Source organism: Boleophthalmus pectinirostris, unplaced genomic scaffold, assembly GCF_026225935.1.
Source record: "Boleophthalmus pectinirostris isolate CB_2022bp ecotype Guang Dong unplaced genomic scaffold, ASM2622593v1 HiC_scaffold_18, whole genome shotgun sequence".
Classification (NCBI taxonomy): domain Eukaryota; kingdom Metazoa; phylum Chordata; class Actinopteri; order Gobiiformes; family Gobiidae; genus Boleophthalmus; species Boleophthalmus pectinirostris.
The window spans coordinates 10,218,049-10,240,946 of NW_026571133.1; the positions used below are offsets into that span (position 1 = coordinate 10,218,049).

Here is a 22,898-nt window from a genome sequence, read left to right on the forward strand (position 1 = left end):
TGTATTCAAAAAATCTGAACTTAGAGCAGAGCAGTGTGTCTTCCCAAATGCAAAACAACACAGGATTTTTTAAACATGAATCAGTCAATATACAACTTTACAAGATAATGAAGAAACACTGTTATAATATGTATGTATATATATAAATGTTTACAGAACTACCTTTCATTTATTTCATTTATTTAATTGCAGGTGGTTTTACTGCTCAAAAATACAAAGAAAAACAGACATTAACAAGATAACTTTACAACATTACAAGATAACTTTACAGGAGTCATATGGGTTATAAAATCTTAAGTGGTTTTTATTTTATACATCTAACAACCTATAACTTGGTTTGGTTTACAACTTTACAAGATAACTTTACAACTTTACAATATAACTTTACAGGACTCATATGGGTTATAAAATGTTAATTGGTTTACATTTTACACACCTAACAACCTATAACTTGGTTTGGTTTACAACTTTACAAGATAACTTTACAACTTTACAAGATAACTTTACAGGAGTTAAGCAGGTTATAAAATGTTAATTAGTTTACATTTTACACAGCTAACAGCCTATAACTTGGTTTGGTTTACAACTTTACAAGATAACTTTACAGAAGTCATACGGGTTATAAAATGTGAATTGGTTTAGATTTTACACACCTAACAACCTATTACTTGGTCTGGTCTAGTCTCCATGAAGATAGAAAGGTTTAATACCATACTGTGAAACATTCCAGACAAAGCAATAACATCTCCATGGAGAAAAGCATTCGATGGACCCTCCACCAGTAAAGTTACACAATGCACCTTTAATATGACAAATTATATGGATTTTCTATTTGGAAGTATCATCCAATAACAGTGAATCACCAATAAAGTTATATTTCCAGTCCCATGCCCTCCATATGAAATTATTCAAATCTTAAAAACCATGAACCCAACCTATGTTATGTACATATACACAGTCCCCACATATCTAACCCTGTGCTTCCTTTATAGCCGCTGGTCAAACAGGACAGCTTGGACACCTACAACGAGCGGGACCCCTTTAAAAATGATGACGCCCGTGATGAAGAAGAGGACCCCGAGGACACAGACAGTGGGATAGAGGGAGAGGTGGACCCTTTGGAGAGAGACGTGATCATCCAGCCCCCTCCTCCCCCTCCTCCGCTCAGACCTCCCACAGACAGAATCAACTTCCCCAAAGGACTGCCCTGGGCCCCCAAAGTCAGGTAAACGTGTGTGGTTCTAACAAAATCTTAACACTGGCTTTATTTACATACACTTTTCAACTCCGTGATCTGTTATAATGTTATTTCTTCATCAATAACATACCCGGAGTTGTGTTTTGTTTCATTAACACAAAACTAAATATTTAAGCTGAGCTCTTCTGTCAAACTGAAAACACACTTCACCAGAACAGAGCATTTTGAGCTCTGAAGATGTAGAGAGACTATTAATAAAGGGTTACTCAAACATGTGTGAATGAAACAAAACTCAACTCAGAGTATGTTTTTACAAGCCTGATTCATCAGCTGGTTTCACTTCGTGGAAACCGTCTGACCTCGCAGCATTAGGATTTGGTCTATACATGAATGCATGTGTCCCAGCACGACTTCAGTAAACTACAAAGCCGCACCACCCGCTGCGCACGCAAACACGCACGGAGCAGACAGTGACCGCGCAGCGAAAAACACCCGCAACCACACTCATCACTTCACGTGGACGAGGAACGGAACAGAGGAATGAACCGAAAAAGCGAGTGCAATGTGCCACTTCTAGTCACAACTGAACAACTGAGTCACTGCGAACACGCCAACAATCCAGCGGTCCCAGACAGCACCCTCCCTACACGCCACAATTGAACAAAGCTGAGAGTCACCGTGAATGCCACAAACAAAAAGTCCCACTGAGCCATCTGTTGAGTTTTGTCTAAAGTCCAGTGCGGTTTATTTGTGAAAAAAGTTAGAAAATATACCATTTAATGACAGTGCGCCTTATAATCGAGAGCGCCTAATAGCCTGGAAAATACGGTAGTCGCTGGAGAGAAATTAAATTGAGCAGAGGCACTAGGTGGCATCAGCCTTGCTATCTTTTTGATGAGGTAACATTAAAGATCACAAAAGTAAATGTTGCACTTTATAAGACCTTTAAATGCAATACAATACAAGACTCCTGTACATTTCAGAACATATTTGTAGAGGTCTAACATTTTTTATCTAAGTAATTGCTTTATTTGTGATTGGATAATTGCAGCAACTAAAATTGCAGTTTCGATTCGATTGCATTATATTGTGCAATACTAAAATCAATACACTTATAGAAAGTGACACAGCAGCGTTCTGTATTACAGCTTTGTAAATACAACTACAGAACATGTAACTGAAAAATAAACACAGCGAGCAGTGCTTCAGAAATACTTTGCATTTAATTTGTACTGACTCATAAATAAATGGATGCAGTAAAATGGTTGCAGCTTGTTTCCTCTCCTCATTTGTCTGTCTGTGATTTGTGGTTGATTAAAACTCCAGGAGGACCTCAGTCTGCTCCTGAGTGATTACAGCGATGGTGTGATAGACTGTGTGTTACAGCCTCATTCAGATGCAGCTTTTATCAGCGCTGCCTCTAAATGAATCTAAAGTGGTTTTGTCTTCACAGGGAGAAAGACATCGAGCATTTTCTAGAGACAAGCAGAAACAAGTTCATTGGGTTTACTCTTGGAAAGTAAGTATTTTAACACCAAACAAAGGCTTATCACAGCTGCTGTGTGAGTGGGACTCCTTAACCCTGATCTTGTTGTTTTATTACCAAAACACTTCTCAAAACAATGTGCTATTTAAACTCTATTATACCCATAAACTGCATAAATAACATTTTAAAAAGCTGTGAATACAGTGCCTGAGTGGTAACCATGGACAGCAAGATAGATTCTCGGGAAATTTGTGAGTTCACAAACTGAGCTTAATTGGGGGTGGACCAATCACAGAGCAGCATTTAAGGCTTGTGTGGAAGTCAAAGGTGAAACGTTCAAACTAACCAAAACAAACATGGCAACATGTCAATACACACTATTTTGTGAAAACGTGCAGAAGGTGAGCTCTTTGTGCAGTTGTGGACAGGGAAGATGTCTGGTGTTTGTGCTTTGGATTTAAGTAAGGTTTGATTTTTTTTTTTGGCATGTTCCCCTGTTGTGATGCCTCAACCAATCAGATTCCATCCATCTCAGACTCCTAATGTGTAGAACTAAATTCAGAGTGACACACAGATCGATCTGTCATGATCCAAGTTCCCTCAGTGGTTGAAATGGAACTAAACACCAAAACAGCAGTTTGCCGCTGAACTGTGCAGGGTGTTTTAAAAGCGTTCTTTACTGTTATCAGCAGAGAATTTTAACAGTGCAGAGTAGGTTCATTTGCAGCTATTTTGTTCGAAACAATAAAAAATCGAATATGTAATGCCCACTGGTTAAACTCCACCTCTTTTGTTAAGGGGTCTGTGAAGGACAGGGCGCCTTTGGGTACTGAACAAGTTTATTTTCACAAAGCATGGAGTGAATGAATAATACACTGTAACTTTAGATTTTTCTTGAATGGTGCAATATAAACCCATTTAATTTATAATTAGGCTGTACTTCCATTCAGTTTTACATCATGTACTACAGTATATATTTTGTGTTGCAGTGACACAGAGACCCTTGTGGGCCTTCCCAGACCGATCCATGAGAGTGTGAAGACTCTGAAACAGGTGAGCAGAGAAATCATCTGTATACAGAACAGAATTACTATCATGGTGACGCCGTTAAATAATAATATTATATTTTACTTAAAATTTGAGTTGAGATGGAGGCTTTAGTAGGAGACAGATTAAACACTAATCACCCTAGTAATAATGAAGTTGTACTTTCTTACTTCAGCACAAATACATTTCCATCTCTGAGGTTCAAATAAAGAGGGAGGAGGAACTTCAACAATGTCCAATGACTATGGTGAGTAAGACAAATTACTATAACATTACTACTATTTAGCATAAAAAAAATTATATTTCTGTATGTATTATTCAGTGACCAATGGTTTAGTTAGATTTTTTTTGGTTCATCATAAACTTTTTGTTAGTGTTTACTAATGTGTGCATTGTGTCACCTTGGTAACTGCTATTGCGACAATAGAGAACATGAATTCACTCCAAAATATCAATTAAAACATTTTATCTTCAAATTTGAACTCATATTTCCAGATTTAAAAAAAGTCCAAGGTGTCCAGATGACTACTTGAAACTTGACTGGTTGTAATAATATTATGTTTTATTTATTTATTTATTTATTTTTCCTAACAGGGTGAAGAGGACATAGAGGAAACGCCAGCAGAGATTCTATATTTGGGCATGCTTCCTAACCTCTCCCAATATGTGGTGAGGAGCTAAATGCTGTGTCAATATTACAAACCAATATACGTCTATGAGAAACTGACCTTTTCTGTCAGAGTCTTTTAGTGTGTGTTCAGCTGTGTGTGAGGTATTGCCTGCTAAACTGCCCTGTGGTATAGACATAAAGCAGATCGACTTGTGTTGATGTAAAATCAATGTTATTGCATTATTAGTTGTGCAATATTTTACACAACAGCTGGACTAGAAGGTCTGGACATATGAAAAATTATATTTACAGTGGATACCATGTGAAAAAAAAAATAGTTTAGGGTTTAAAAGTGAGAGATGTGTACATTTGTATTATATTGCAATTTTAAGACATTTCTGCACTTTTGTTTTTAATTTTGTTATAATTTATTTGTTTGATGCATGCAAGACATTTACAGGAATTTCTTAGTACATTTTTATATATCTATCCATTAATATTAATATTGTTATTGGTAAAGATTATGTTGTACCATAGATGTAATGCAGTGGCTCTCAAACTTTTCAAAGAAAAGAACTGACTTTCAGAGGACCTCCAGATCTACACCAAGTATAACAAGACTATTCCTATTCTAGGGCTAAACCAGATCTAAAAGATGAAATAAAATTAAATAAAATAAGATTAGAGAACCTTTATTTGTCCCACAGTGGGGAAATTCAAGAACAGCAAGAGAATAGAAATAGACACTCAAAAGTCAAGATAAACTACAGCATTATTATGTGCAAGTGGACTAAGTCATTTCAACTCTAGTTCTCAGCAAGAAATTATCCAACGGAGGAAAAACAAGTGTATAAAATGAACTCTAAATGAGGCAAACCTGCAAACTGAAGAGCTGTTGAAGGACAGCTTCAGTTTGGAAAACAATGATCTCATGTCTTCTTCATGTGTTTGTATCAGATTGCTCTCCTGAAGCTGCTGCTGGCCGCTGCTCCGACCTCCAAAGCCAAAACTGACTCCATCAACATCCTGGCCGACGTGCTGCCCGAGGAGATGCCGTGAGTAGATCTGTCCACATTATCTCTGTTATGGTTTAATATTAGAAATAAGGAGTATTGTAATGGGTTTCATATTGGTATCATTTTTGTAGTGTGTATCTATATGTGTTTCCTTCACTTTAATTTGAATGCACATTTTGAAGTATGGATGCACCGATCTGATACTGGTATCGAATATCTGCGCCGATACTGACAAATTTGCTGGATCTCATATTGGCTTCCAAATATTGGGAAATAAGACAAGACTGTTTACTGGTCGTAATCGGCCAAAAAATATCATAATATTGGAATTTTTATTTGTACAAACTTATTCTGTAATTACATCATTTGTTATTTATAATAGATACACAACATTTGGATCAGTTTTGTCTAATTTATTTTAGTTTATTGGCAGATATTGTTACTATATTACTGAAACCGGTATCAGAACTTAAAAAGCTGGATCGGTGCATGCCTATTTTGAAGTGTCACAGTGTGTGCTTGTTGTGCTCTCATAAATGATAGAAAATGTGTGCAGTGTGTGAAGAAAAAACAACAAAAACTATAATATCAATACACACACATAATATCAATATTTCTCATTCTTAAATAAATATATTAAAATCTTTATGCTTTACTTTACTATGCTGTTAGAAACACGTTTTCCTTTCGTTTGAAGATTAAATGTGAGTTTTTAGTCCCTGGCTGTGTCTGGAGCTGTTTGCTGTCTCTCTGTAGTCTGTGTAGTTTGAGCGTTGCCAGTTTTGTTTGGCATAAATACACCATCATCTGCTCCAGAGTGTGACAGACAAATGCCCACTTGTTTAGTAATGAGAATAAACAGCCTGTGAATTATTCATTCAAAGCAGGTGACAGGATTTCACGTTTTTTTTCTCATATTTACTTCGTTTGATGGGCTAAACTTTGATAATAGTTTTTAAATCAGAAAAACTTTACAGCCGAAAAAACAAAACAAAAACAAAAACATAAATCACCCCTGACATCTTAGAAACATCTGTACTTGACATAACACCCACTTCATCACTTTAAATTACTTTCTAAATAATCTTTTTCTTACTCCGAAATTCAACTCAGCTGTGCACAAACATGTATTCTATATGAGAATGAGAAATAATAAAAGGTATTAACATAAGTGTAAGCATGTATCATAAGATTACACCTTTATCTCCACTTTAAATCTAAAAACTATATAAAAAGTTTAATGCTCGAATACAAAGTGCGTCCTGTGGTGCAACATGAAAATTCACATATTTAAAAAGACTATTACACAAAAATTTGAAGGAGCTCAGCTGACATTTATACACCTTTTTTTTCCTCAAAAACCTTGATAAATTATTTGGGTGATTATGTTATGAGGGTAATGATTTTTTAGAAGGTCCTATATTACGCAAAATTGACTCTTGTGAGCTTTAAGCCATGTTAAAATGTTGTTACCTCCTCAAAAACAGACCTGGAGTTGTGTTTTGTTTCATTCACACATGTTTGAGTAACCCTTTTTAATGACTTCTACATCGTCTAAGCTCAAAATGCTCCTGTGGTGTAATGAATTTTAATAGGTTGTTTATTTTATGTTTTAAGATTTTAATGAGAATAAGTGACTGTTAGCTTTGAGACACAGTGAGTTAACTACTTCTGTGCACAGCCTATTGCGTAGTCTAACCCTCATAATGTGTTTTTGTATTCTTTCCTTCAGCATCACCGTCCTTCAGAGCATGAAGCTGGGGATTGACGTGAACAGACACAAAGAAATCATCGTGAAGGCCATCTCTGCTCTGCTGCTGCTGCTGCTCAAACACTTTAAACTCAACCACATCTACCAGGTTAGACTCATTACACTCACAACAAAACAACTAGAACAAGAAGGGCAATAACATCTCTCCCCTTGGTATAATCTCTTTATTCCGTCTTTAAATCCTCGATCTCGGGAATCGTTGCCAGCACAGAATGTATGGCTCTGATTGGCTGGTGTCTGGACTCACACTTCCGGGATTTTTGCGAACTGTCGAGTGTATTTCAGTTCCTGAGAAAAATAAAATTGAGCGGAGGCACTAGGTAGCACCAGCCTGGCTAGGAATATTCCACAGTGTGACATTAAACTTATCTAACTCCATGGAGACAAACAATAAAGCGAGTTACAGGTCAGATCTGTGCAGAGGCAGGCCCTCACAACTCACAACGCATTTTTCAAGATATTTTTTTAGCAATAAAAACAACTGTAATTGAATAAATGCTGCGTAGATGCTTAATGCCACTCTGTGTAACATCCAAGGCATGTAGGTGGCAGAAAAGTTACACAGTGCACCTTTAATCTGAGCTGGAGGATAGGTCAGAGTCCTGTAGTAGAATTTGCTGTTTAACTGTCAGATTGCAGATTTGTTGACCTGGTTTATGGTTGATATCTCTGTAATTATACTGGGCTACTATCTGCATGAAACAAAAACTCAACATAAACTTTAACGTCTTCACCCTCAGCATAAATGGACAAAAGTGAAATTATTTTTACAGGAGCTTCAGAAAGTGGAGCCATTATTCTACTACAGAGACTTCATTGTTATCAGTTGATACAGTATCGATATCGTGGGCTGCTGGCTGCTGTATCGATATATCACCAAGAGTATTTTTTGGTATATTTTACTAAATTATTTTGTTACAGCGCTACAGTTTTGTCATTTGTTTAGAGGAAGGAAACTCTTTTATGCGACACATTTGACATTTTCACTTTTTTGATGATTAAAATTGGCATTTTTCATATTAACTTTGCACAAGAAGTGGTTTAACAAAAACTTTTAGTATCACAGCCACGATTTTATTGAACCGTATTGAATCAGTTTGAAATATATCGAATCTAAAGCTCACTGCATCGAGGTATGTATCGTATCAACAACTTCTTAATGATATGCAGCCCTCAAAATTAGAGCTCAGTGAGTTTTACTTTTTGATACAAGTCACTGGCATGTCCTTTCTTGTTTACTATTTGGCTTTTGTGGTTTCCAATGCTTTGGATGTGGTTTGAAGTCATCCCTCGCCTAGATTCCTTATACAGTATATTGCTGACTGCTTATAAAACGATTTGTGTTTAAAATAGTCTATTAGACATAATATGTGAGATGCTTAACACCATCACTGAACAGTTAGACTTTTAAAACGATTTTAAAACTTTACTGCTCACTGTTCAGGTAAATTGAACCACATTTATATAGACCATTTTAAGTATAGATGTGAAACAGCATCAGACTGCACTTTACAAAACCATAACCATTAACATTTTATGATATTTCTTATGCCCAGTTTCTCTGCAGAGGTGTAGGAAATGGTGGTAACACTTTAAAATAAGGTTCCTTAATCTTAAAATAAGCCTAAAATAAATATACGGCAAATAATGATGCACGATTCAGCATTTGGGCTTCAGAATTTCTTCAACTCAGTGAATCTCCTGTAGAGTTATATAAGGCCTCTGCCCTCCATCTGAAAGGACCTGTTCAGAACCTTTTCATTTATTTGATTTCTCATCTAGCTCCATTCTGGTCTGTTGAGCTCAAATCCACTGCTCCCCCACTCACCTCCACCTGCCTCCCCCATCAGCCTTACATTCAGTCTCTTCTCCACCCCCAACTCTGCTCCTGCGTGTAGCTCCTCCTCCTCCTGTACCTGCTCAAAAACCTTAATAATAGAAAATAAAAATGAGGCTTGAATGGTGTTAACATGAGCAAAAATCTGATCTGTCATCTATTCTAGACACACAGTATGTATCTAAATGGAAACACAGTAAAAAAAAACATGTATTTAAAGCACCATTATGTTATTTTCTGGGCTAATCTCATAATGTTGCCTCATTACAAACATACCTGGAGTTGGATTTTGTTTCATTCACCCATGTTTAACTCACAAACCCTGTATAGTTGTGTGTTTTTAAACTCCATACACCTTCACTAGAATCATTTGGATAATTTCAGCTCTGGAATCGCCAATATCTACATAAAATAAACTAAAATAAAATAGAAAAATGATGTATTTGTTTAAAAATAAAGAAAGGAATTGCTGTTCTCTGCTCAATAGATCTACATTGCATAGATTTTCTCCTTCCACAACCAGCGTGCCCTCTAGTGGTATATCATAAAACAAAATATGCTGCAGTCAAAAAGAAAGTATCCACGAAAATGCTTGGATATGATCATTTCTGTTGCTAGGAAGGTCCATTTCTGGCGTTTCTGTATCATGATGTGGTGCCCTCTGCTGGTTTCAAATGAGATGACACATGTTAAATGTAAAATCTGTACTAAATTAAATAGTTTTAAAATATTTGCAGTTTGTGTAATCAAAATGCAACAGCAAAAATGGTTCTAATATGTGTTGGTGTGCAGTTTCTTCTCTGTATTTTAATCTTCTGAGAGTGGAGGATTTGCTGGGCTGTCTTATAAGAATGGAAATACTTTAAGGATTAAAGAATATGAGATTATTTTCACATGTTCTGTCAAGGATCCTGTCATTTCTGCCTTCTCTCTGCATCCTGCAATACTGTTACAGAGAAGCTTAAACTCTTACAAACTCAGGATATGCCATTTGTGTCATTCAACTTTTGTAAATTATTATAACCAGTACTTTAAGATAAATAAACTGTTTTTTTTTTTAATCTACTAACCTAAATAGTATTACAATTGTTAAAATGTTGTTTTAAAGATGCATTTGAGCAATAAAAACATCTGTAATTGAATAATTCAAGGTAGACATGTTTAATGCCATTCTGTCCAACATTTAATGATTATGCATCAGTTTTATATAGCACATTTTTGGACACTCAAAGACGCTTTACAGAACATTATTCATTCACTTCATACCCAGTGGTGGTAAACTACTATTGCAGCCACAGCCAATCTGCGCCATCGGCCCCTCCGACCACCACCTTCATACTAGACAATGAGGGTGAAGTGCCTTGCCTAAGGACACAACAACAGTTTTTACAACTGGGCCCCCCTGTGGCACCTGATTTTCCCAGTGGTCTCCCATCCAAGTACTAACCAGGCCCGACCCTGCTTAGCATCTTAAATCTGACAGGATCAGGCTTTGACAAGCTGATATAAGTTGTTGCCATTTCAACAAGGCAATGACATCTCCATAGTGACCTTCTATTAGGAAAGTTACATGAACAGATTTTTTTTAAACTTGTGAAGCGTAATTTTATTTAACACATACATAAGACTTGTTTTCCCTTTTGTTTAGTCTTTAATTTATACTTCTTTCTTTCTTTAACATACCAAACTGGACACAGATGGTATAATAGTGAAAAGCACTTTTAAGAGACTTCAGTTTCAGTTTCCTGCAAGAGCAGAATTGGAAAAGCTCATTTATGTAATTAAGAAAGATGCTACTAGTATATTTGAAATGGAAGAAATCTGTCTGTATACAGTAGAGATGCAACAATATCTGAAATATCGTGATATTGTATCGTCTAATTTCTCACAATAACATCGTGGACCATCACAGTATATCGAATTACAAGTTTCTTTGCTTAAATTAAGAGTTATGGTGCAGCAATAGCTAAAAAAAAGACAGAGGGAACTACATAGACCATGATCCTTTGCTCCATTTCAGTGCAGACTACAGGAAGAAATAACAGTTCTAAGCACTTTTAAGTCTTAGTTCTTTAAGATGTATATCATGAAAATATTGTACCGTGAGATTTGGATATTGTTACATCCCCAATCGTGAGCCTCCCCACCATATCATGAGCTTTCCCACGATATCGCAATAAATATCGTACCACGAGGATCATACTGTGACGATATCGTATCATGAACTTTGATATTGTTATACACCTAGTAAACAGTCATATTTGTTCTTTCCAAATTTAAAAGTAAAAAAGGAAAGTTACATGGTGCTCTTTTAACAATGGTGTTTTAGCTTAAAGTGTTACTCAAATGTAACTATAGTGTGATGTTACCTTTCAGTAAAGCTTTCATTGAATTCATTATCACCGCCCATGTTAATGTTTTTCTTTCTGTTTTTCTGTTTAACAGTTTGAGATCGTCTCCCAGCACCTGGTGTTTGCCAACTGCATCCCCCTCATCCTCAAGTTCTTCAACCAGAACATCATGTCCTACATCAGTGCCAAAAACAGGTGAGTTCAGTTCACCAGGATTCACTATTAAAAGGTTAATATGAGTATAACACATTTTATTTATTACACACCTCTCCAGACCTTAATTTTATACTTTTATATAAATACATTGCATTTTTCACACACAATTACAGATTCCTTAGACTTTATTTGTGGGTTTCAGCTTTTTTGAGGACTTTTCACCACTCAAAATAAATGGTGTTTTGGTATTTTGTTTTAAATTGATAATCTTAATTGTTATTATTCTGAAACGCTTGTATTTACCCACATGGGAAATCGCTCAAATACTTGGTAAAATGTGTATAAAGGTATCTAGTGTGATGACTCAGTAGTTTGACCGCTCGTCCACCAACCTGAAGGTCAGTGGTTTGAACCTCGCTCAGAGCAGTGCATACTGTCATTGTGTCCTTGGGCAAGACACTTCATCCAGTTTGCCTCTAGTGTCGATGTACGCTGGTGTATGAATGAATTAATTTGTTGTTTGTGTCAGCGCCACATTGGAGACATTTGGTAATGGATGAATAAATACTTAGAAAACTAAAGCATCAGTAAACATTATGAAGAGATAGATTGACAGATAGCAAAGGACAAATTCAAGTAGGATGATACTTTGTGTAGAGGTTAATTTTGACAGTGTGAAAGTAATTATTCCATGTATCATTTGTTCATTTGTTTTTCAAAATAAAACCAAAATCAAGAAAACAAAAAAAACAACTATTTTCTTCATTATTTGTCCCCAAAACCAAAATGAAAAAAATCGATAACGATTCATTTTTTCAGTTGATCACCACTGAGACCAAGACCAGACCAGGACCAGACCAGGACTGAGAGCAGGACTGAGAGCAGGACTGAGACCGGGACTGAGACCGGGACTGAGACCGGGACTGAGACAGGGACTCAGACCAGGACCAGACCCGGGACTCAGAACGGGACCAGACCAGGACTTAGACTGGTTTAGTCCTGTTTTAGTCCTTGTTTAGACCTGGTTTAGACCTGTTTTAGTCCTGGTTCAATCCTGGTTTAATCCTGGTTCAGTCCATATACAGCGCAAAAATCCAGCATCGCAGTTTAAGTCATGGAAATGTTTTTTTCTTTATTCATTTAAACACAAAATCAAAAACTGAAAAGAAAAAAAAAATCGTTATCCATTTCTTCATTTTGGTTTTAGAGATGAACAATGAAGAAAATAGTTGTTTTTACATTTTCTTATTTCTGGTTTTATTTTGAAAAACAAATGAATGAATGATACACAGATTATAATTGTTTGAAATAATCAGAATTTCATTTATGAACCAAGTAATTGTAATCAAGCAGCCCTGTGCACGGTTTAATAATCAAAAGTTTAATCCCACTTTAAGGTTAAGAGATGGCAGACTTTAAACATATTTTCCTATATTTTGCTTTTTAGTATTTGTGTACTAAACTAAGAGAGACACATAATCCCCTAGAAAGAGAATTTTAAGTTGGTCTGTACTTTCTTTACAGGTTAATTTTGCCAGTGTAAAAGTTTGACATGATTGTGATTTCAATCGTGAACCAAATAATCGTAAAACTAATAATCCCACTTTGAGGTCAAGAGATTTTTGAACAGATTTATATTTTTCTTTTCAGTATCTGTGTACTGGACTTCCCTCACTGTGTGGTGCATGAGATGCCTGAGCTCACAGCCGAGAGCCTGGTGAGTCAAACACACTGGAGGTTTATGACTGATCGCCCTAAAGGTTAAAACTCACTGCGTTCTACTATGTACAGTATGTAAAGTAGTGCCAGTGGTGGAAGAAGTACTCAGTTTTGTTACTTAAGTTTAAGTACAGATACTAGAGCAAAAGTACTCAAGTAAAAGTATTAAAGTACCTGTGCAGAAAGAATAAAAACGTGGCTGTTTGCTGCAGGTGATCCAATCAGTGGGAGCAGGTAGAGCGTGCTCTTGGAAAAAGGATCAAAACTAAAACATAACAGACTCTGGGCACTCCAAATAAGTAGAGCAATTTTTTACTTTTTCTACTTCTTTGGAGTGCCTGGAGTCCATTGTGTTTTTATTAAAGTACCTGTTTAAAAATCTACTTAAAGACCAGTAAGGGAAGAGTTGTACAGTACTGTTTATCAAATATTTTTGATAGAAAGACTTCAAAAGGAAAAAAATTATGTGTTTTGGCAGAAGTGGATCCAATACATACTGTAGCTGTTTTGAGATTTGATTTGATCTTTTGTCTAACAGAAAGGGAAGTAAGGAGACAAGACAGGGTTTTAAAATATTGTTTCCATTTGCCCTTTTGTTTTTGTCCTTTTGTGTATTTGGTGAATAATAAAAAAAAAATACTGTACCATCTACTTGGAATTATATGACTTGAATGAATGAATGAATGTGTTTGTAGACAGATGTTTTATTTTTTTTGACAAAATTGTGCTCCCAAAGTACTGTAAATGCCTTGTACAAGTTCATTAATTTAAAAAAATATATACTTAAAGAGTAAAAAGTAAAAGTATTTTGTGCATATTTTGTCGTCTTATAAGGCTTCAAATGTATAGAATTTTCTTCAACAGAAACTCTTTATTTTTATTTTTCTAGCTGTTTTTGACTTGTAGATTTTTGTTTGCTCAAACTATGTTAAAAATAAACCCTCAACCTCCTCAGATAATAATAAAAAAATACTTTTACTTTTCAATCCTGTTCAGAAATGTTGTGGAGTAGAAAGTATAGACACCTGCTCTCAAATGTAGTGAAGTAAAAGTTAAATTATACACTTTACACACAAATTTACAAAGTACAGATACCTCAGTTTTTACTTAAGTACAGTACTTTAATACTTTTACTTCCACCACTGGGTTTATGACTAATCACAGTCACTTCAGGCTGGTTTGACCTTGTGTTTCTTCTGTGTGTGTTACAGGAAGCAGGAGACACCAATCAGTTTTGTTGGAGGAATTTGTTTTCATGTATAAATCTGTTGAGAATATTGAACAAACTGACCAAGTGGAAGCACTCCAGGACCATGGTTAGTGATGTGTGCCATTATAAAACTATGGGACTGTGAAACTATACTTCTGGACCTAATGCACTTCAAGCCTCATTCACTTTGATGGTGTTACGGTGGTTTGAACAATGCTGTTTTAAAATGTTTGGTTGCATAAAAAGTGTACTCTTGATTTCCCCGAGCGATAATTTAATACATAATTTATTATCTATTTATTTATTTATTTATCGAGGCCTCATTTTTTAAGGGCACTATTTTTCTGTCATAATGTTTTTCCTGGAGTTGTGTTTTGTTTCATTCACACATGTTTAACACACAAACCCTGAATATTTAGAATATAAGGACGTGCTCCACTGTAGTAGACTAAACAGGAAGGCAAAGACAAGGTATAAAAATAAGTTTAAATGTAATAAAGTACAAAAAAAAAAAAAAAGTAATTTAACAAAGGTTCAAATTAGTTAAATCATGAACAAAAAAATCCCCGGAAGAGCTGGAGGAAGTGTGCGTGGAAAGGGAAGTCTGGGAGTCCCTGCTTAGACTGCTGCCTCCACAACCCGGCCCCGGATAAAACGGAAGAAAATGGATGGATGAACAAAAAAAAAAGCTGGGCCAAACTTGGGTAACTTAAATCAAACTGAACAGAACAAAACGAACCCAACCAGACAAAGGAATGGGCGTTTAAATACATGAGGACCAAATAAAACTGAACTCACAAGTGGACAAACTAAATAGTGCTCTCCCTTTGTTCAGCGTTGATGGTCTCTGCTGAGGGTCCTCCGTCTGGCCACACAAAAAAAGAACAAGTGTAGTAAATAAGTCAGACTAACGTGTGCACCCAAATTAGAATATGAGTCTAAATCGAGGAATTAAATTATGTGTGATGTAATTAACTTAATGTAAATGAAATGAAATGAAATAATACTAACTCTGTGGAGTGGTGGCAGAGGGATCCACCACATACACTTCGTTTTTAAACTCCATACACCTTCACTAGAATCATTAGGAAAAGTTCAGCCCTGGAATTGTTAATCTCTGCTGAACCAAAAGTGAAAGAGTATTTTGAGCATTGAAGATGTAGACAGACTAATAACAAAAATTTACTCAACCATGTGCAAATGAAAACACAACTCCAGGTATGTTTTTGATGAGGTAACAACATTCTAGCATTTCTTAAAAGAGTCAATTTTGTGCAGTATAGTTGAACTAGTCTAAGGTGTGATATTGTGATTCTTTTCTCAGATGCTTGTAGTTTTTAAATCAGCCCCGATCCTGAAGCGAGCTCTGAAGGTGAAGCAGGCCATGATGCAGCTGTACGTGCTGAAGCTGCTGAAGATCCAGACCAAGTACCTGGGACGACAGTGGAGGAAAAGCAACATGAAAACTATGTCTGCTATTTACCAGAAAGTCCGACACAGACTCAACGACGACTGGGCCTATGGGAACGGTGGGTGCTCTGTTTAAGATGTGGAGTTTTTGTATTCAGTTTGATTGGACTCTGTGAATGTTGTTATTAATAATGTAGACAGAGTTACACACATTCAAAACTGGCCTGCTGGGTCCAGGGGGAGAAAGAATGAAGGGGCAGCACAGCAGTTTTTTGTAGCTTCCAGTTTTTATTTTAAATGTTTCTGCTATCGTAATTATATAAAGTGCTTCATTCATCAAATGAAGGGAGGGTTAGTCCAGACATTCTACATTTATAATATGCACATGCACTCTGTGTATGTCTCTATGGGCCCAGAGTAAACCTACACAAACACACATGAACTCCACTCAGAAATAATGATACACGTGAGATAGATTTAAAAGGACTACAAACTGAGCTGTTTAAAACATAAAATTAAACAAAGTAACAGTATGAGCTTTCAAACAAGGGTAGTACTACATTTTGTGGTTGATTTTATGGTTCATGATTTTAAATTTCCCACTCTTAGACCCTGTTTGCACTGAAATGGGATCTAAGGGTGGGTAATGTTGACAAAAATATAAAAAAAAAAATGTTGCTAGAAAATCCTGATAACAATAATCAATATTTTTGGCAAGTCGATAGAAATTTAAAATCATGAACCATAAAATCAACCACAAAATGTAGTACTATATCCTTAAACCCTGTTTACACTGAAACAAATCCGCGTATCACAGTATCAAAGTATTGGAAATTATCTGCATCCACACATGTCGTGTCTGTGTCTACAATTCTTCCTTATTCACACAGCTTTGAGCATATCTGTTTACATTTTATAGAAACGAAACTTAAAACCGCATGGCTAATTTGCATAAATTGAGCGCTCAGAACAGCTTGCTATCATGCGCTGATGCAGTTCAGTTACTGTCGAACTAAAGGACACGACTTAGTGGATTATGTGTGTTCTTTCTGTGACAGAGGGATGTTTTTCTTATGGTGAGTCTGTTTTGTGCTTCTGTCGCGTTGGAGATGGTTCATGTTAAACTTTTCGGAGATTATACATCTGCAGGTCATATGCATAGACCGTATATATATGAATATATTCTAGCCTCTTAGTCTTTTGGCAGTGAATTACTTCATGGCGCATAGACCTACATCACCGTATCAGCGTTTTCAGGCGTCCACTCAGTGCTGAATCTGATCCTGGAGCCTTTTTCAATCGGATTAGTGTGGACGAACACTGCATCCACAATGAAAACGATTCGAATACGTACTAGTGTGGACGTGGCCTTAAATTCACAACTGTAAAGGTGCATTGTGAAACTTTTCTGGTTGAGGGTCCGTCACCTCCTTGTTTTCACAGATGTGTCATTTCTCTGCCTGGAATGTTCCCCAGTATGATATTAAACATCTCTACCTTACATTTATTCAGTTACAGGTGGTTTTATAGCTGAAAATACCTAGAACAACTGTCATTTTGACTGTGAGTGGGATTGACTCTCCACAGATCTGACCTGTAACTTAGTCTAGTTTGGTCTCCATGAAGATAGAAAGCTTTAATAATAAAATTTCCATGGAGGAAAGCATTTGACGGACCCTCCACCAGAAAAGTTACGCAATGCAGCTTTAAAAATGACTGGAGATCTACACAATTCTTGTAATGCACATTTGATTTGACACAATCTTGACAGAGTTCGCTCAAGGCCAGTGCTCTCTACATTAATCACTGCACTGACCCAATTTGACCTTGTAAACACTCTTAAATGAAGTAACCATGGAAGCGTTTTCCCTCATGACGGCCCTAATGACTCTATCCGCCAATTGACCAGCGGACCGGTTCATAGTTAGGCATCATTACTGCAGCATGTGTGTGTCTCTATGAGATTTGTGCATTTGTATGAAATCCAATCCGCCATCCTGCCTCCTGTTACCATGGCGACGGGAGGAGGGGGACTTTTCAGGGACAGCCAGGATTTGTCAGCAGCAGCACCACCACCACCGTAGGGATGGAGCAGGATGGAGGAGGGAAAAAAAAGGTTAAAGAGGCAAGAAAACGTTCAGTTACGATGGACGGAAACAGGGGTCACACTGAACATTATGGTGTAGGAACTGAATTTGCTGTTAATTGTGTGAATAGTGTATTAAAATGACATTTATATTTATTGTGTCTACATTTTGACAGAAAGGTGTGTGTGTGTGCTAATAACTGAGAATAATTGTGTTACCCCTCACCTTGGTAGTTTAATATACTGCAAGTTTGAACCATTATTGATCTAGTGTTTTTTCTTTGCCAGTGTGGAATGTAATAGTAGACTTCAAATGGTACATATAGATAGACAATCCATGTATCATTCGTTTTTTAATATAAAACGAAAAAATAAAATGAAAAAACAACTATTTTCTTCATTATTTGTCTCCAAAACCATAATAAAAAAACAGATAACAATTAGTTTTTCAGTTTCCGACTGTGTTTAAATTAATAATGGAAAAAACAGATATCGGCCGATTCCCGTTTCCGTGACTTAAACTGCGATGCCGGACTTTTACTCCGCATAGGGACTGAACCAGGACTAAACCAAGACAAAACCAGGTCCTGGACCAGACCTGAACCAGACTGGGACTGAGATCAGGACTGAGTCTGGGACCAGACCAGGACTGAGACTGGGACCAGACCGGGACTGAAACCTTGACTGAGACCGGGACCAGACCAGGATTGAAAACAGTTTAGTCCTGTTTTAGTCCTGTTTTAGTCCTATTTTAGTCCTATTTTAGTCCTGTTTTAGTCCTATTTTAGTCCTAGTTCAGTCCTGGTTCAGTCCTGTTTCAGTCCTAGTTCAGTCCTGGTTCAGTCCTGTTTTAGTCCTGTTTCAATCCTGGTTCAGTCCGTATGCGGCTCAAAAATCCAGCATCACAGTTTAAGTCACGGAAACGGGAAACGGTCGTTATCCGTTTTTTACATTATTAATTTAAACACAAAATCAGAAACTGAAAAAACAAATCATTATCCATTTTTTCATTTTGGTTTTGGAGACAAATAATGAAGAAAATTTTAGTTTTTAATTTTCTTATTTTTGATTTTATATTGAAAAATGAATGAACAAATGATACAGACAGTTTTGATTTTTTAAATGTTTTATTTGTAGTTTGTATAAAGAAGTGGACTAAGGGAGTGTCACCCGTAGCATTCGGCTCCAGTCAAATGAAGCTCACACTGAATGAAGCTAGCGATTACAGGGGCATAGGAATTTATTAATGGATTAAATACCAAAATAAAAACACCAGGATCATGTAGAGCAGGTTAATATGAACATTTTAAAACCAAAATGATGAGACTGACTGCAGCAATTACAGAGAGAGGGGCCACAATTTCTCAATTTCTCAATGTAAAAGTCAGTTGGAAACAGAGTCGAAGGAGCTGGAAGTGCCCCCGTGAACACTTTTCATGTGGAACGCAGTGGGTAACAGGTTCGCTATGTCTATTTATATATACAGTCTGTGGTTTAACAGAAACAAAACATGAATGAATACGGGCAAGGGCAGAAAACACACAAAACTGCACTGCAACAGATGGAAATATTTCTAAGTATATCGTCCACAGTGAGGATCATATTTGAATTCATGCATGTGGCAGAGGGCTGTATCAGTGTGATCTTTGGTGTGGCCAATAATAAGCAAATACCTGAAAAAAAAAAAAAAATCTGTACCGTACTACTGTCTCGTCTACTAAATAATCTCTATTTGTAATGCTGTAGTCTCTTTGCTTTGTTTTGTTAAAATACGTGATAAAATATGTGACAAAAAAATGAAATAAACCTATATTGTGAATGGACTGACACTGTCACAAATAATTTTTACAATATTATAATGAAAAAACATAACTGAATTTGTTTTGTTATTATATTTTTCTTGTTGTTTCAGATATCGATGCTCGACCTTGGGACTTCCAGGCGGAGGAGTGCGCTTTGAGAGAGAGCATCGAAAAGTTCAACACCCGACGCTATGACAGGAACAAAAACTGGGACTTTACCCCCGTGGACAACTGTCTCCAGAGCGTCTTGGGTCAGAGGGTGGAGCTGCCCGAAGATTTCCACTACAGCTACGAGATGTGGCTGGAGAGAGAGGTTTTCTCCCAGCCAATCCAGTGGGAGGGGCTGCTGCAGAATCCATAGGAGGAAGAGATAAGGGGGAGAAGGGTAAGGTCAAACAGGGCAGAGAATGATGTTGAAATGCCTTGAAGACCTGTCGTGTGGTGTCCAAGTAAATCAGAAAATATAAGGATCAGCTGAAGATGTTGTGCTGGAAATGTGTACTACAGTGCCAGTTGAAACATTTGGTCAAGGTCCCATATTACGCTATTTTACTGACATTCAAGGTAACAGCTACCTTTTATTTTTTGTTCAGTAGAGATTTGCAGTACCAGGGCTGAAATCCAAATGATTCTAGTCAAGGTGTATGGAGTTTAAAAACACACGGAGCATTTCCTGTATTAGTGTTTTCTGTTTGAGAGGAACTCAGCCTAAATATGCAGGATTTGTGTGTTAAAACATCAATTCATCCATTTTCTTCTGCTTATCCGGAGCTGGGTCGCAGGGGCAGCAGTCTAAGCAGGGACTCCCAGACTTCCTTCATCCCAGACACTTCCTCCAGCTCCTCCGGGGGGACCCCAAGGCTTTCCCAGGCCAGGCGAGAGACATAGGGCCAATCCCATTTCTTATTTCTACTCGTACCACTTGCCCCTTGAAACTAAGCAACAAGGGGTAGGGGTCACATACAATCACATACGTCATCAGTCGTCTCCGTCAGTTTTTACGTAAGAAGATGCGACAAGCTTTTACCAGAAACATGCCGTCTACCGTCTTGCTGGTGATTTGCAAGAAATTCTGTGAAATTGCTCATACCCCGCCATTTGGAGTGTGCCTCTGAAAAATCTTTGTTTGGAGGGGTGTATATCCCTACCACTTTCCCCTACCCCTCTGCCATAATGGTAACTGGGACACCCCTACCCCTACACGTGAACGCGCAAAACGGAGAGGTAGAGGAAAGTGGTGTGGCTAAGGGGTGTAATGAGATTCAGCCATAGTCCCTTCAGCGTGTCCTGGGTCATCCACCGGGCCTCCTCCCGGTGGGGCATCCGGAACAGATGTCCGAGCAATCTCACCTGGCTCCTCTTGACGTGAAGGAGCAGCAGCTGTACTCCAAGCTCCCCCTGTGTGACTGAGCTTTTCACCCTATCTCTAAGGTAGCGCCCAGCCACCCTGCAGAGGAGACTCATTTTGGCCGCTTTTATCCGCAATCTTGCTCTTTCGGTCATTACCCAGAGCTCATGACCATAGGTGAGGGGAGGAACGTAGATTGACCAATAAATCGAGAGCTTCGCCTTTCGACTCAACTCCCTCTTCACCACAACGGTCCGATACGGCGACCACATCACTGCTGACGCTGCACCGATCCGCCTGTCAATCTCATGCTCCATCCTCCCCTCACTCGTGAACAAGACCCCGAGATACTTGAACTCCTCCACTCCACACACTCACTTAACACACCGCCTCAAGTGTGTTAAGCATGCGTAAATGAAATAAAACACAACTCCAGGTACTCCAACATTATTACGTAGATCAGAAAATATTAGTCTGTCTTCATCTCCAAACCTGAAAATGCTCTGATCCACCTTGTGATGTCATGAAGCAGAAGGTGAAGGTGTAAGGAGTTTCAAACAAAGACACAGTGGAGCAATTTTCTGTTTGATAGAAGAATTCAGCCTAAATATGCAGGTTTGAATGAAATAAAAACACAACTCCAGGTATGTTTTTGATGAGGAAACAACATTATAACATAAAAAATAGCGTAATACGGGGCCTTGACTTTCAGAAACTTGCTACTTCTTTCCCCCTATGGATTCAGAACCCAAAATGTCCGATCAAAACGAATGGCGCTTCCTACTTTGAAGATGCACAAGAAGATACAGACTTTTGCTGCGCAGTGCCTATGATACTGTGAATGAAACTGCACACTGGATGTAACAGAGAAAAGCAGAGGTAGCAGACAACACCACACCACAAAGCAGAAGACCTATTCTACTGCCCCAGCTTCAGTTCAATATCAGACACTACTTTTGATGGTGCCGGTATGACTCCTTAAAGACTTTATTTTATTTTCAGTTCATTTTCAGATGAATTATTTTTAAAGAGTTTGACGATGTTCTATCATTTTGGAAGTTTTATACGATGTTGAGGTATGTATTGGCTTGTATTTTTACTGTTCAATTTGAATGTTTTCAGATGCTTTTTCTTAAGGGGGTTGAGTCCTACCACAGGGTCAGAAATAGAAGTTATTTATAAATGAAAATATGTGTAACCAAAAGAGGAACAGTTATGTATGGTCTGCTTGTATGTAGAAATGTATTCCATATATATATATAAACAAGGGTATTTAAAGATGTAATATGCATACATTTAAGGGAAATTACTTTTATAATTTAAAAGAAATTAACTATTTTTAGCCCCTGGTTTATTCATTGGTTTCAGGCAAATTATTCTGACCTGATTTGAAGGATTTTGTGAAGGTTTTCCCAGTTAAAAAGATTTGATTGCGTTATTGCTATAACAGCAGACGATTGTTGTCATGGTGAATCCTTATGCCTGAAATCTATGAATAGTTTTTTAACTACTTTTAAAAGTTTTAAAGCAGACCTATTATGCAAAATTGACTTTTCAGAGCTTTAAACCATGATCGTGTTGGTTCCTATGGAAGATAATTTCTCACTTCGAATCTGAAAAGAGATGTTTGAATTATTTTTATTCAGAATTTTAGTTGCTGAAATTTTAAGTATACTTTTTCAATATGTATCAAATTCAAAATAAAAATGTCAATCTTTTAAATACTCAGCACAGATATTTTCAAGCCCTCACACTCAAAAGTCAAAATTCAGAGTGTAAAATTTGTTGTGAAAAATGTCACCACAAAGACCCAAGATGCAATCGATCCTGTGTGCGTGAGGAGGACAGAGG

The 22,898-nt window shown here is 37.2% G+C and overlaps 1 protein-coding gene across 1 annotated transcript in view; it reads left to right on the plus strand.

The window, feature by feature from the left end:
• The window catches only part of strip2 (striatin interacting protein 2), a 63,223-nt gene extending 40,566 nt beyond the window's left edge, over window positions 1-22,657 (plus strand). Inside the window, exons 10-21 of the mRNA XM_055153574.1 lie at window positions 993-1,225; window positions 2,652-2,717; window positions 3,674-3,737; window positions 3,907-3,978; window positions 4,326-4,400; window positions 5,299-5,396; window positions 7,090-7,216; window positions 11,411-11,511; window positions 13,123-13,189; window positions 14,403-14,507; window positions 15,726-15,930; window positions 19,810-22,657. Coding sequence (XP_055009549.1) covers window positions 993-1,225; window positions 2,652-2,717; window positions 3,674-3,737; window positions 3,907-3,978; window positions 4,326-4,400; window positions 5,299-5,396; window positions 7,090-7,216; window positions 11,411-11,511; window positions 13,123-13,189; window positions 14,403-14,507; window positions 15,726-15,930; window positions 19,810-20,060 — 1,464 coding nt within the window. The 3' untranslated portion in view covers window positions 20,061-22,657. The remainder of the gene's footprint in view (window positions 1-992; window positions 1,226-2,651; window positions 2,718-3,673; window positions 3,738-3,906; window positions 3,979-4,325; window positions 4,401-5,298; window positions 5,397-7,089; window positions 7,217-11,410; window positions 11,512-13,122; window positions 13,190-14,402; window positions 14,508-15,725; window positions 15,931-19,809) is intronic.
• The last annotated feature ends 241 nt before the right edge of the window (window positions 22,658-22,898 follow it).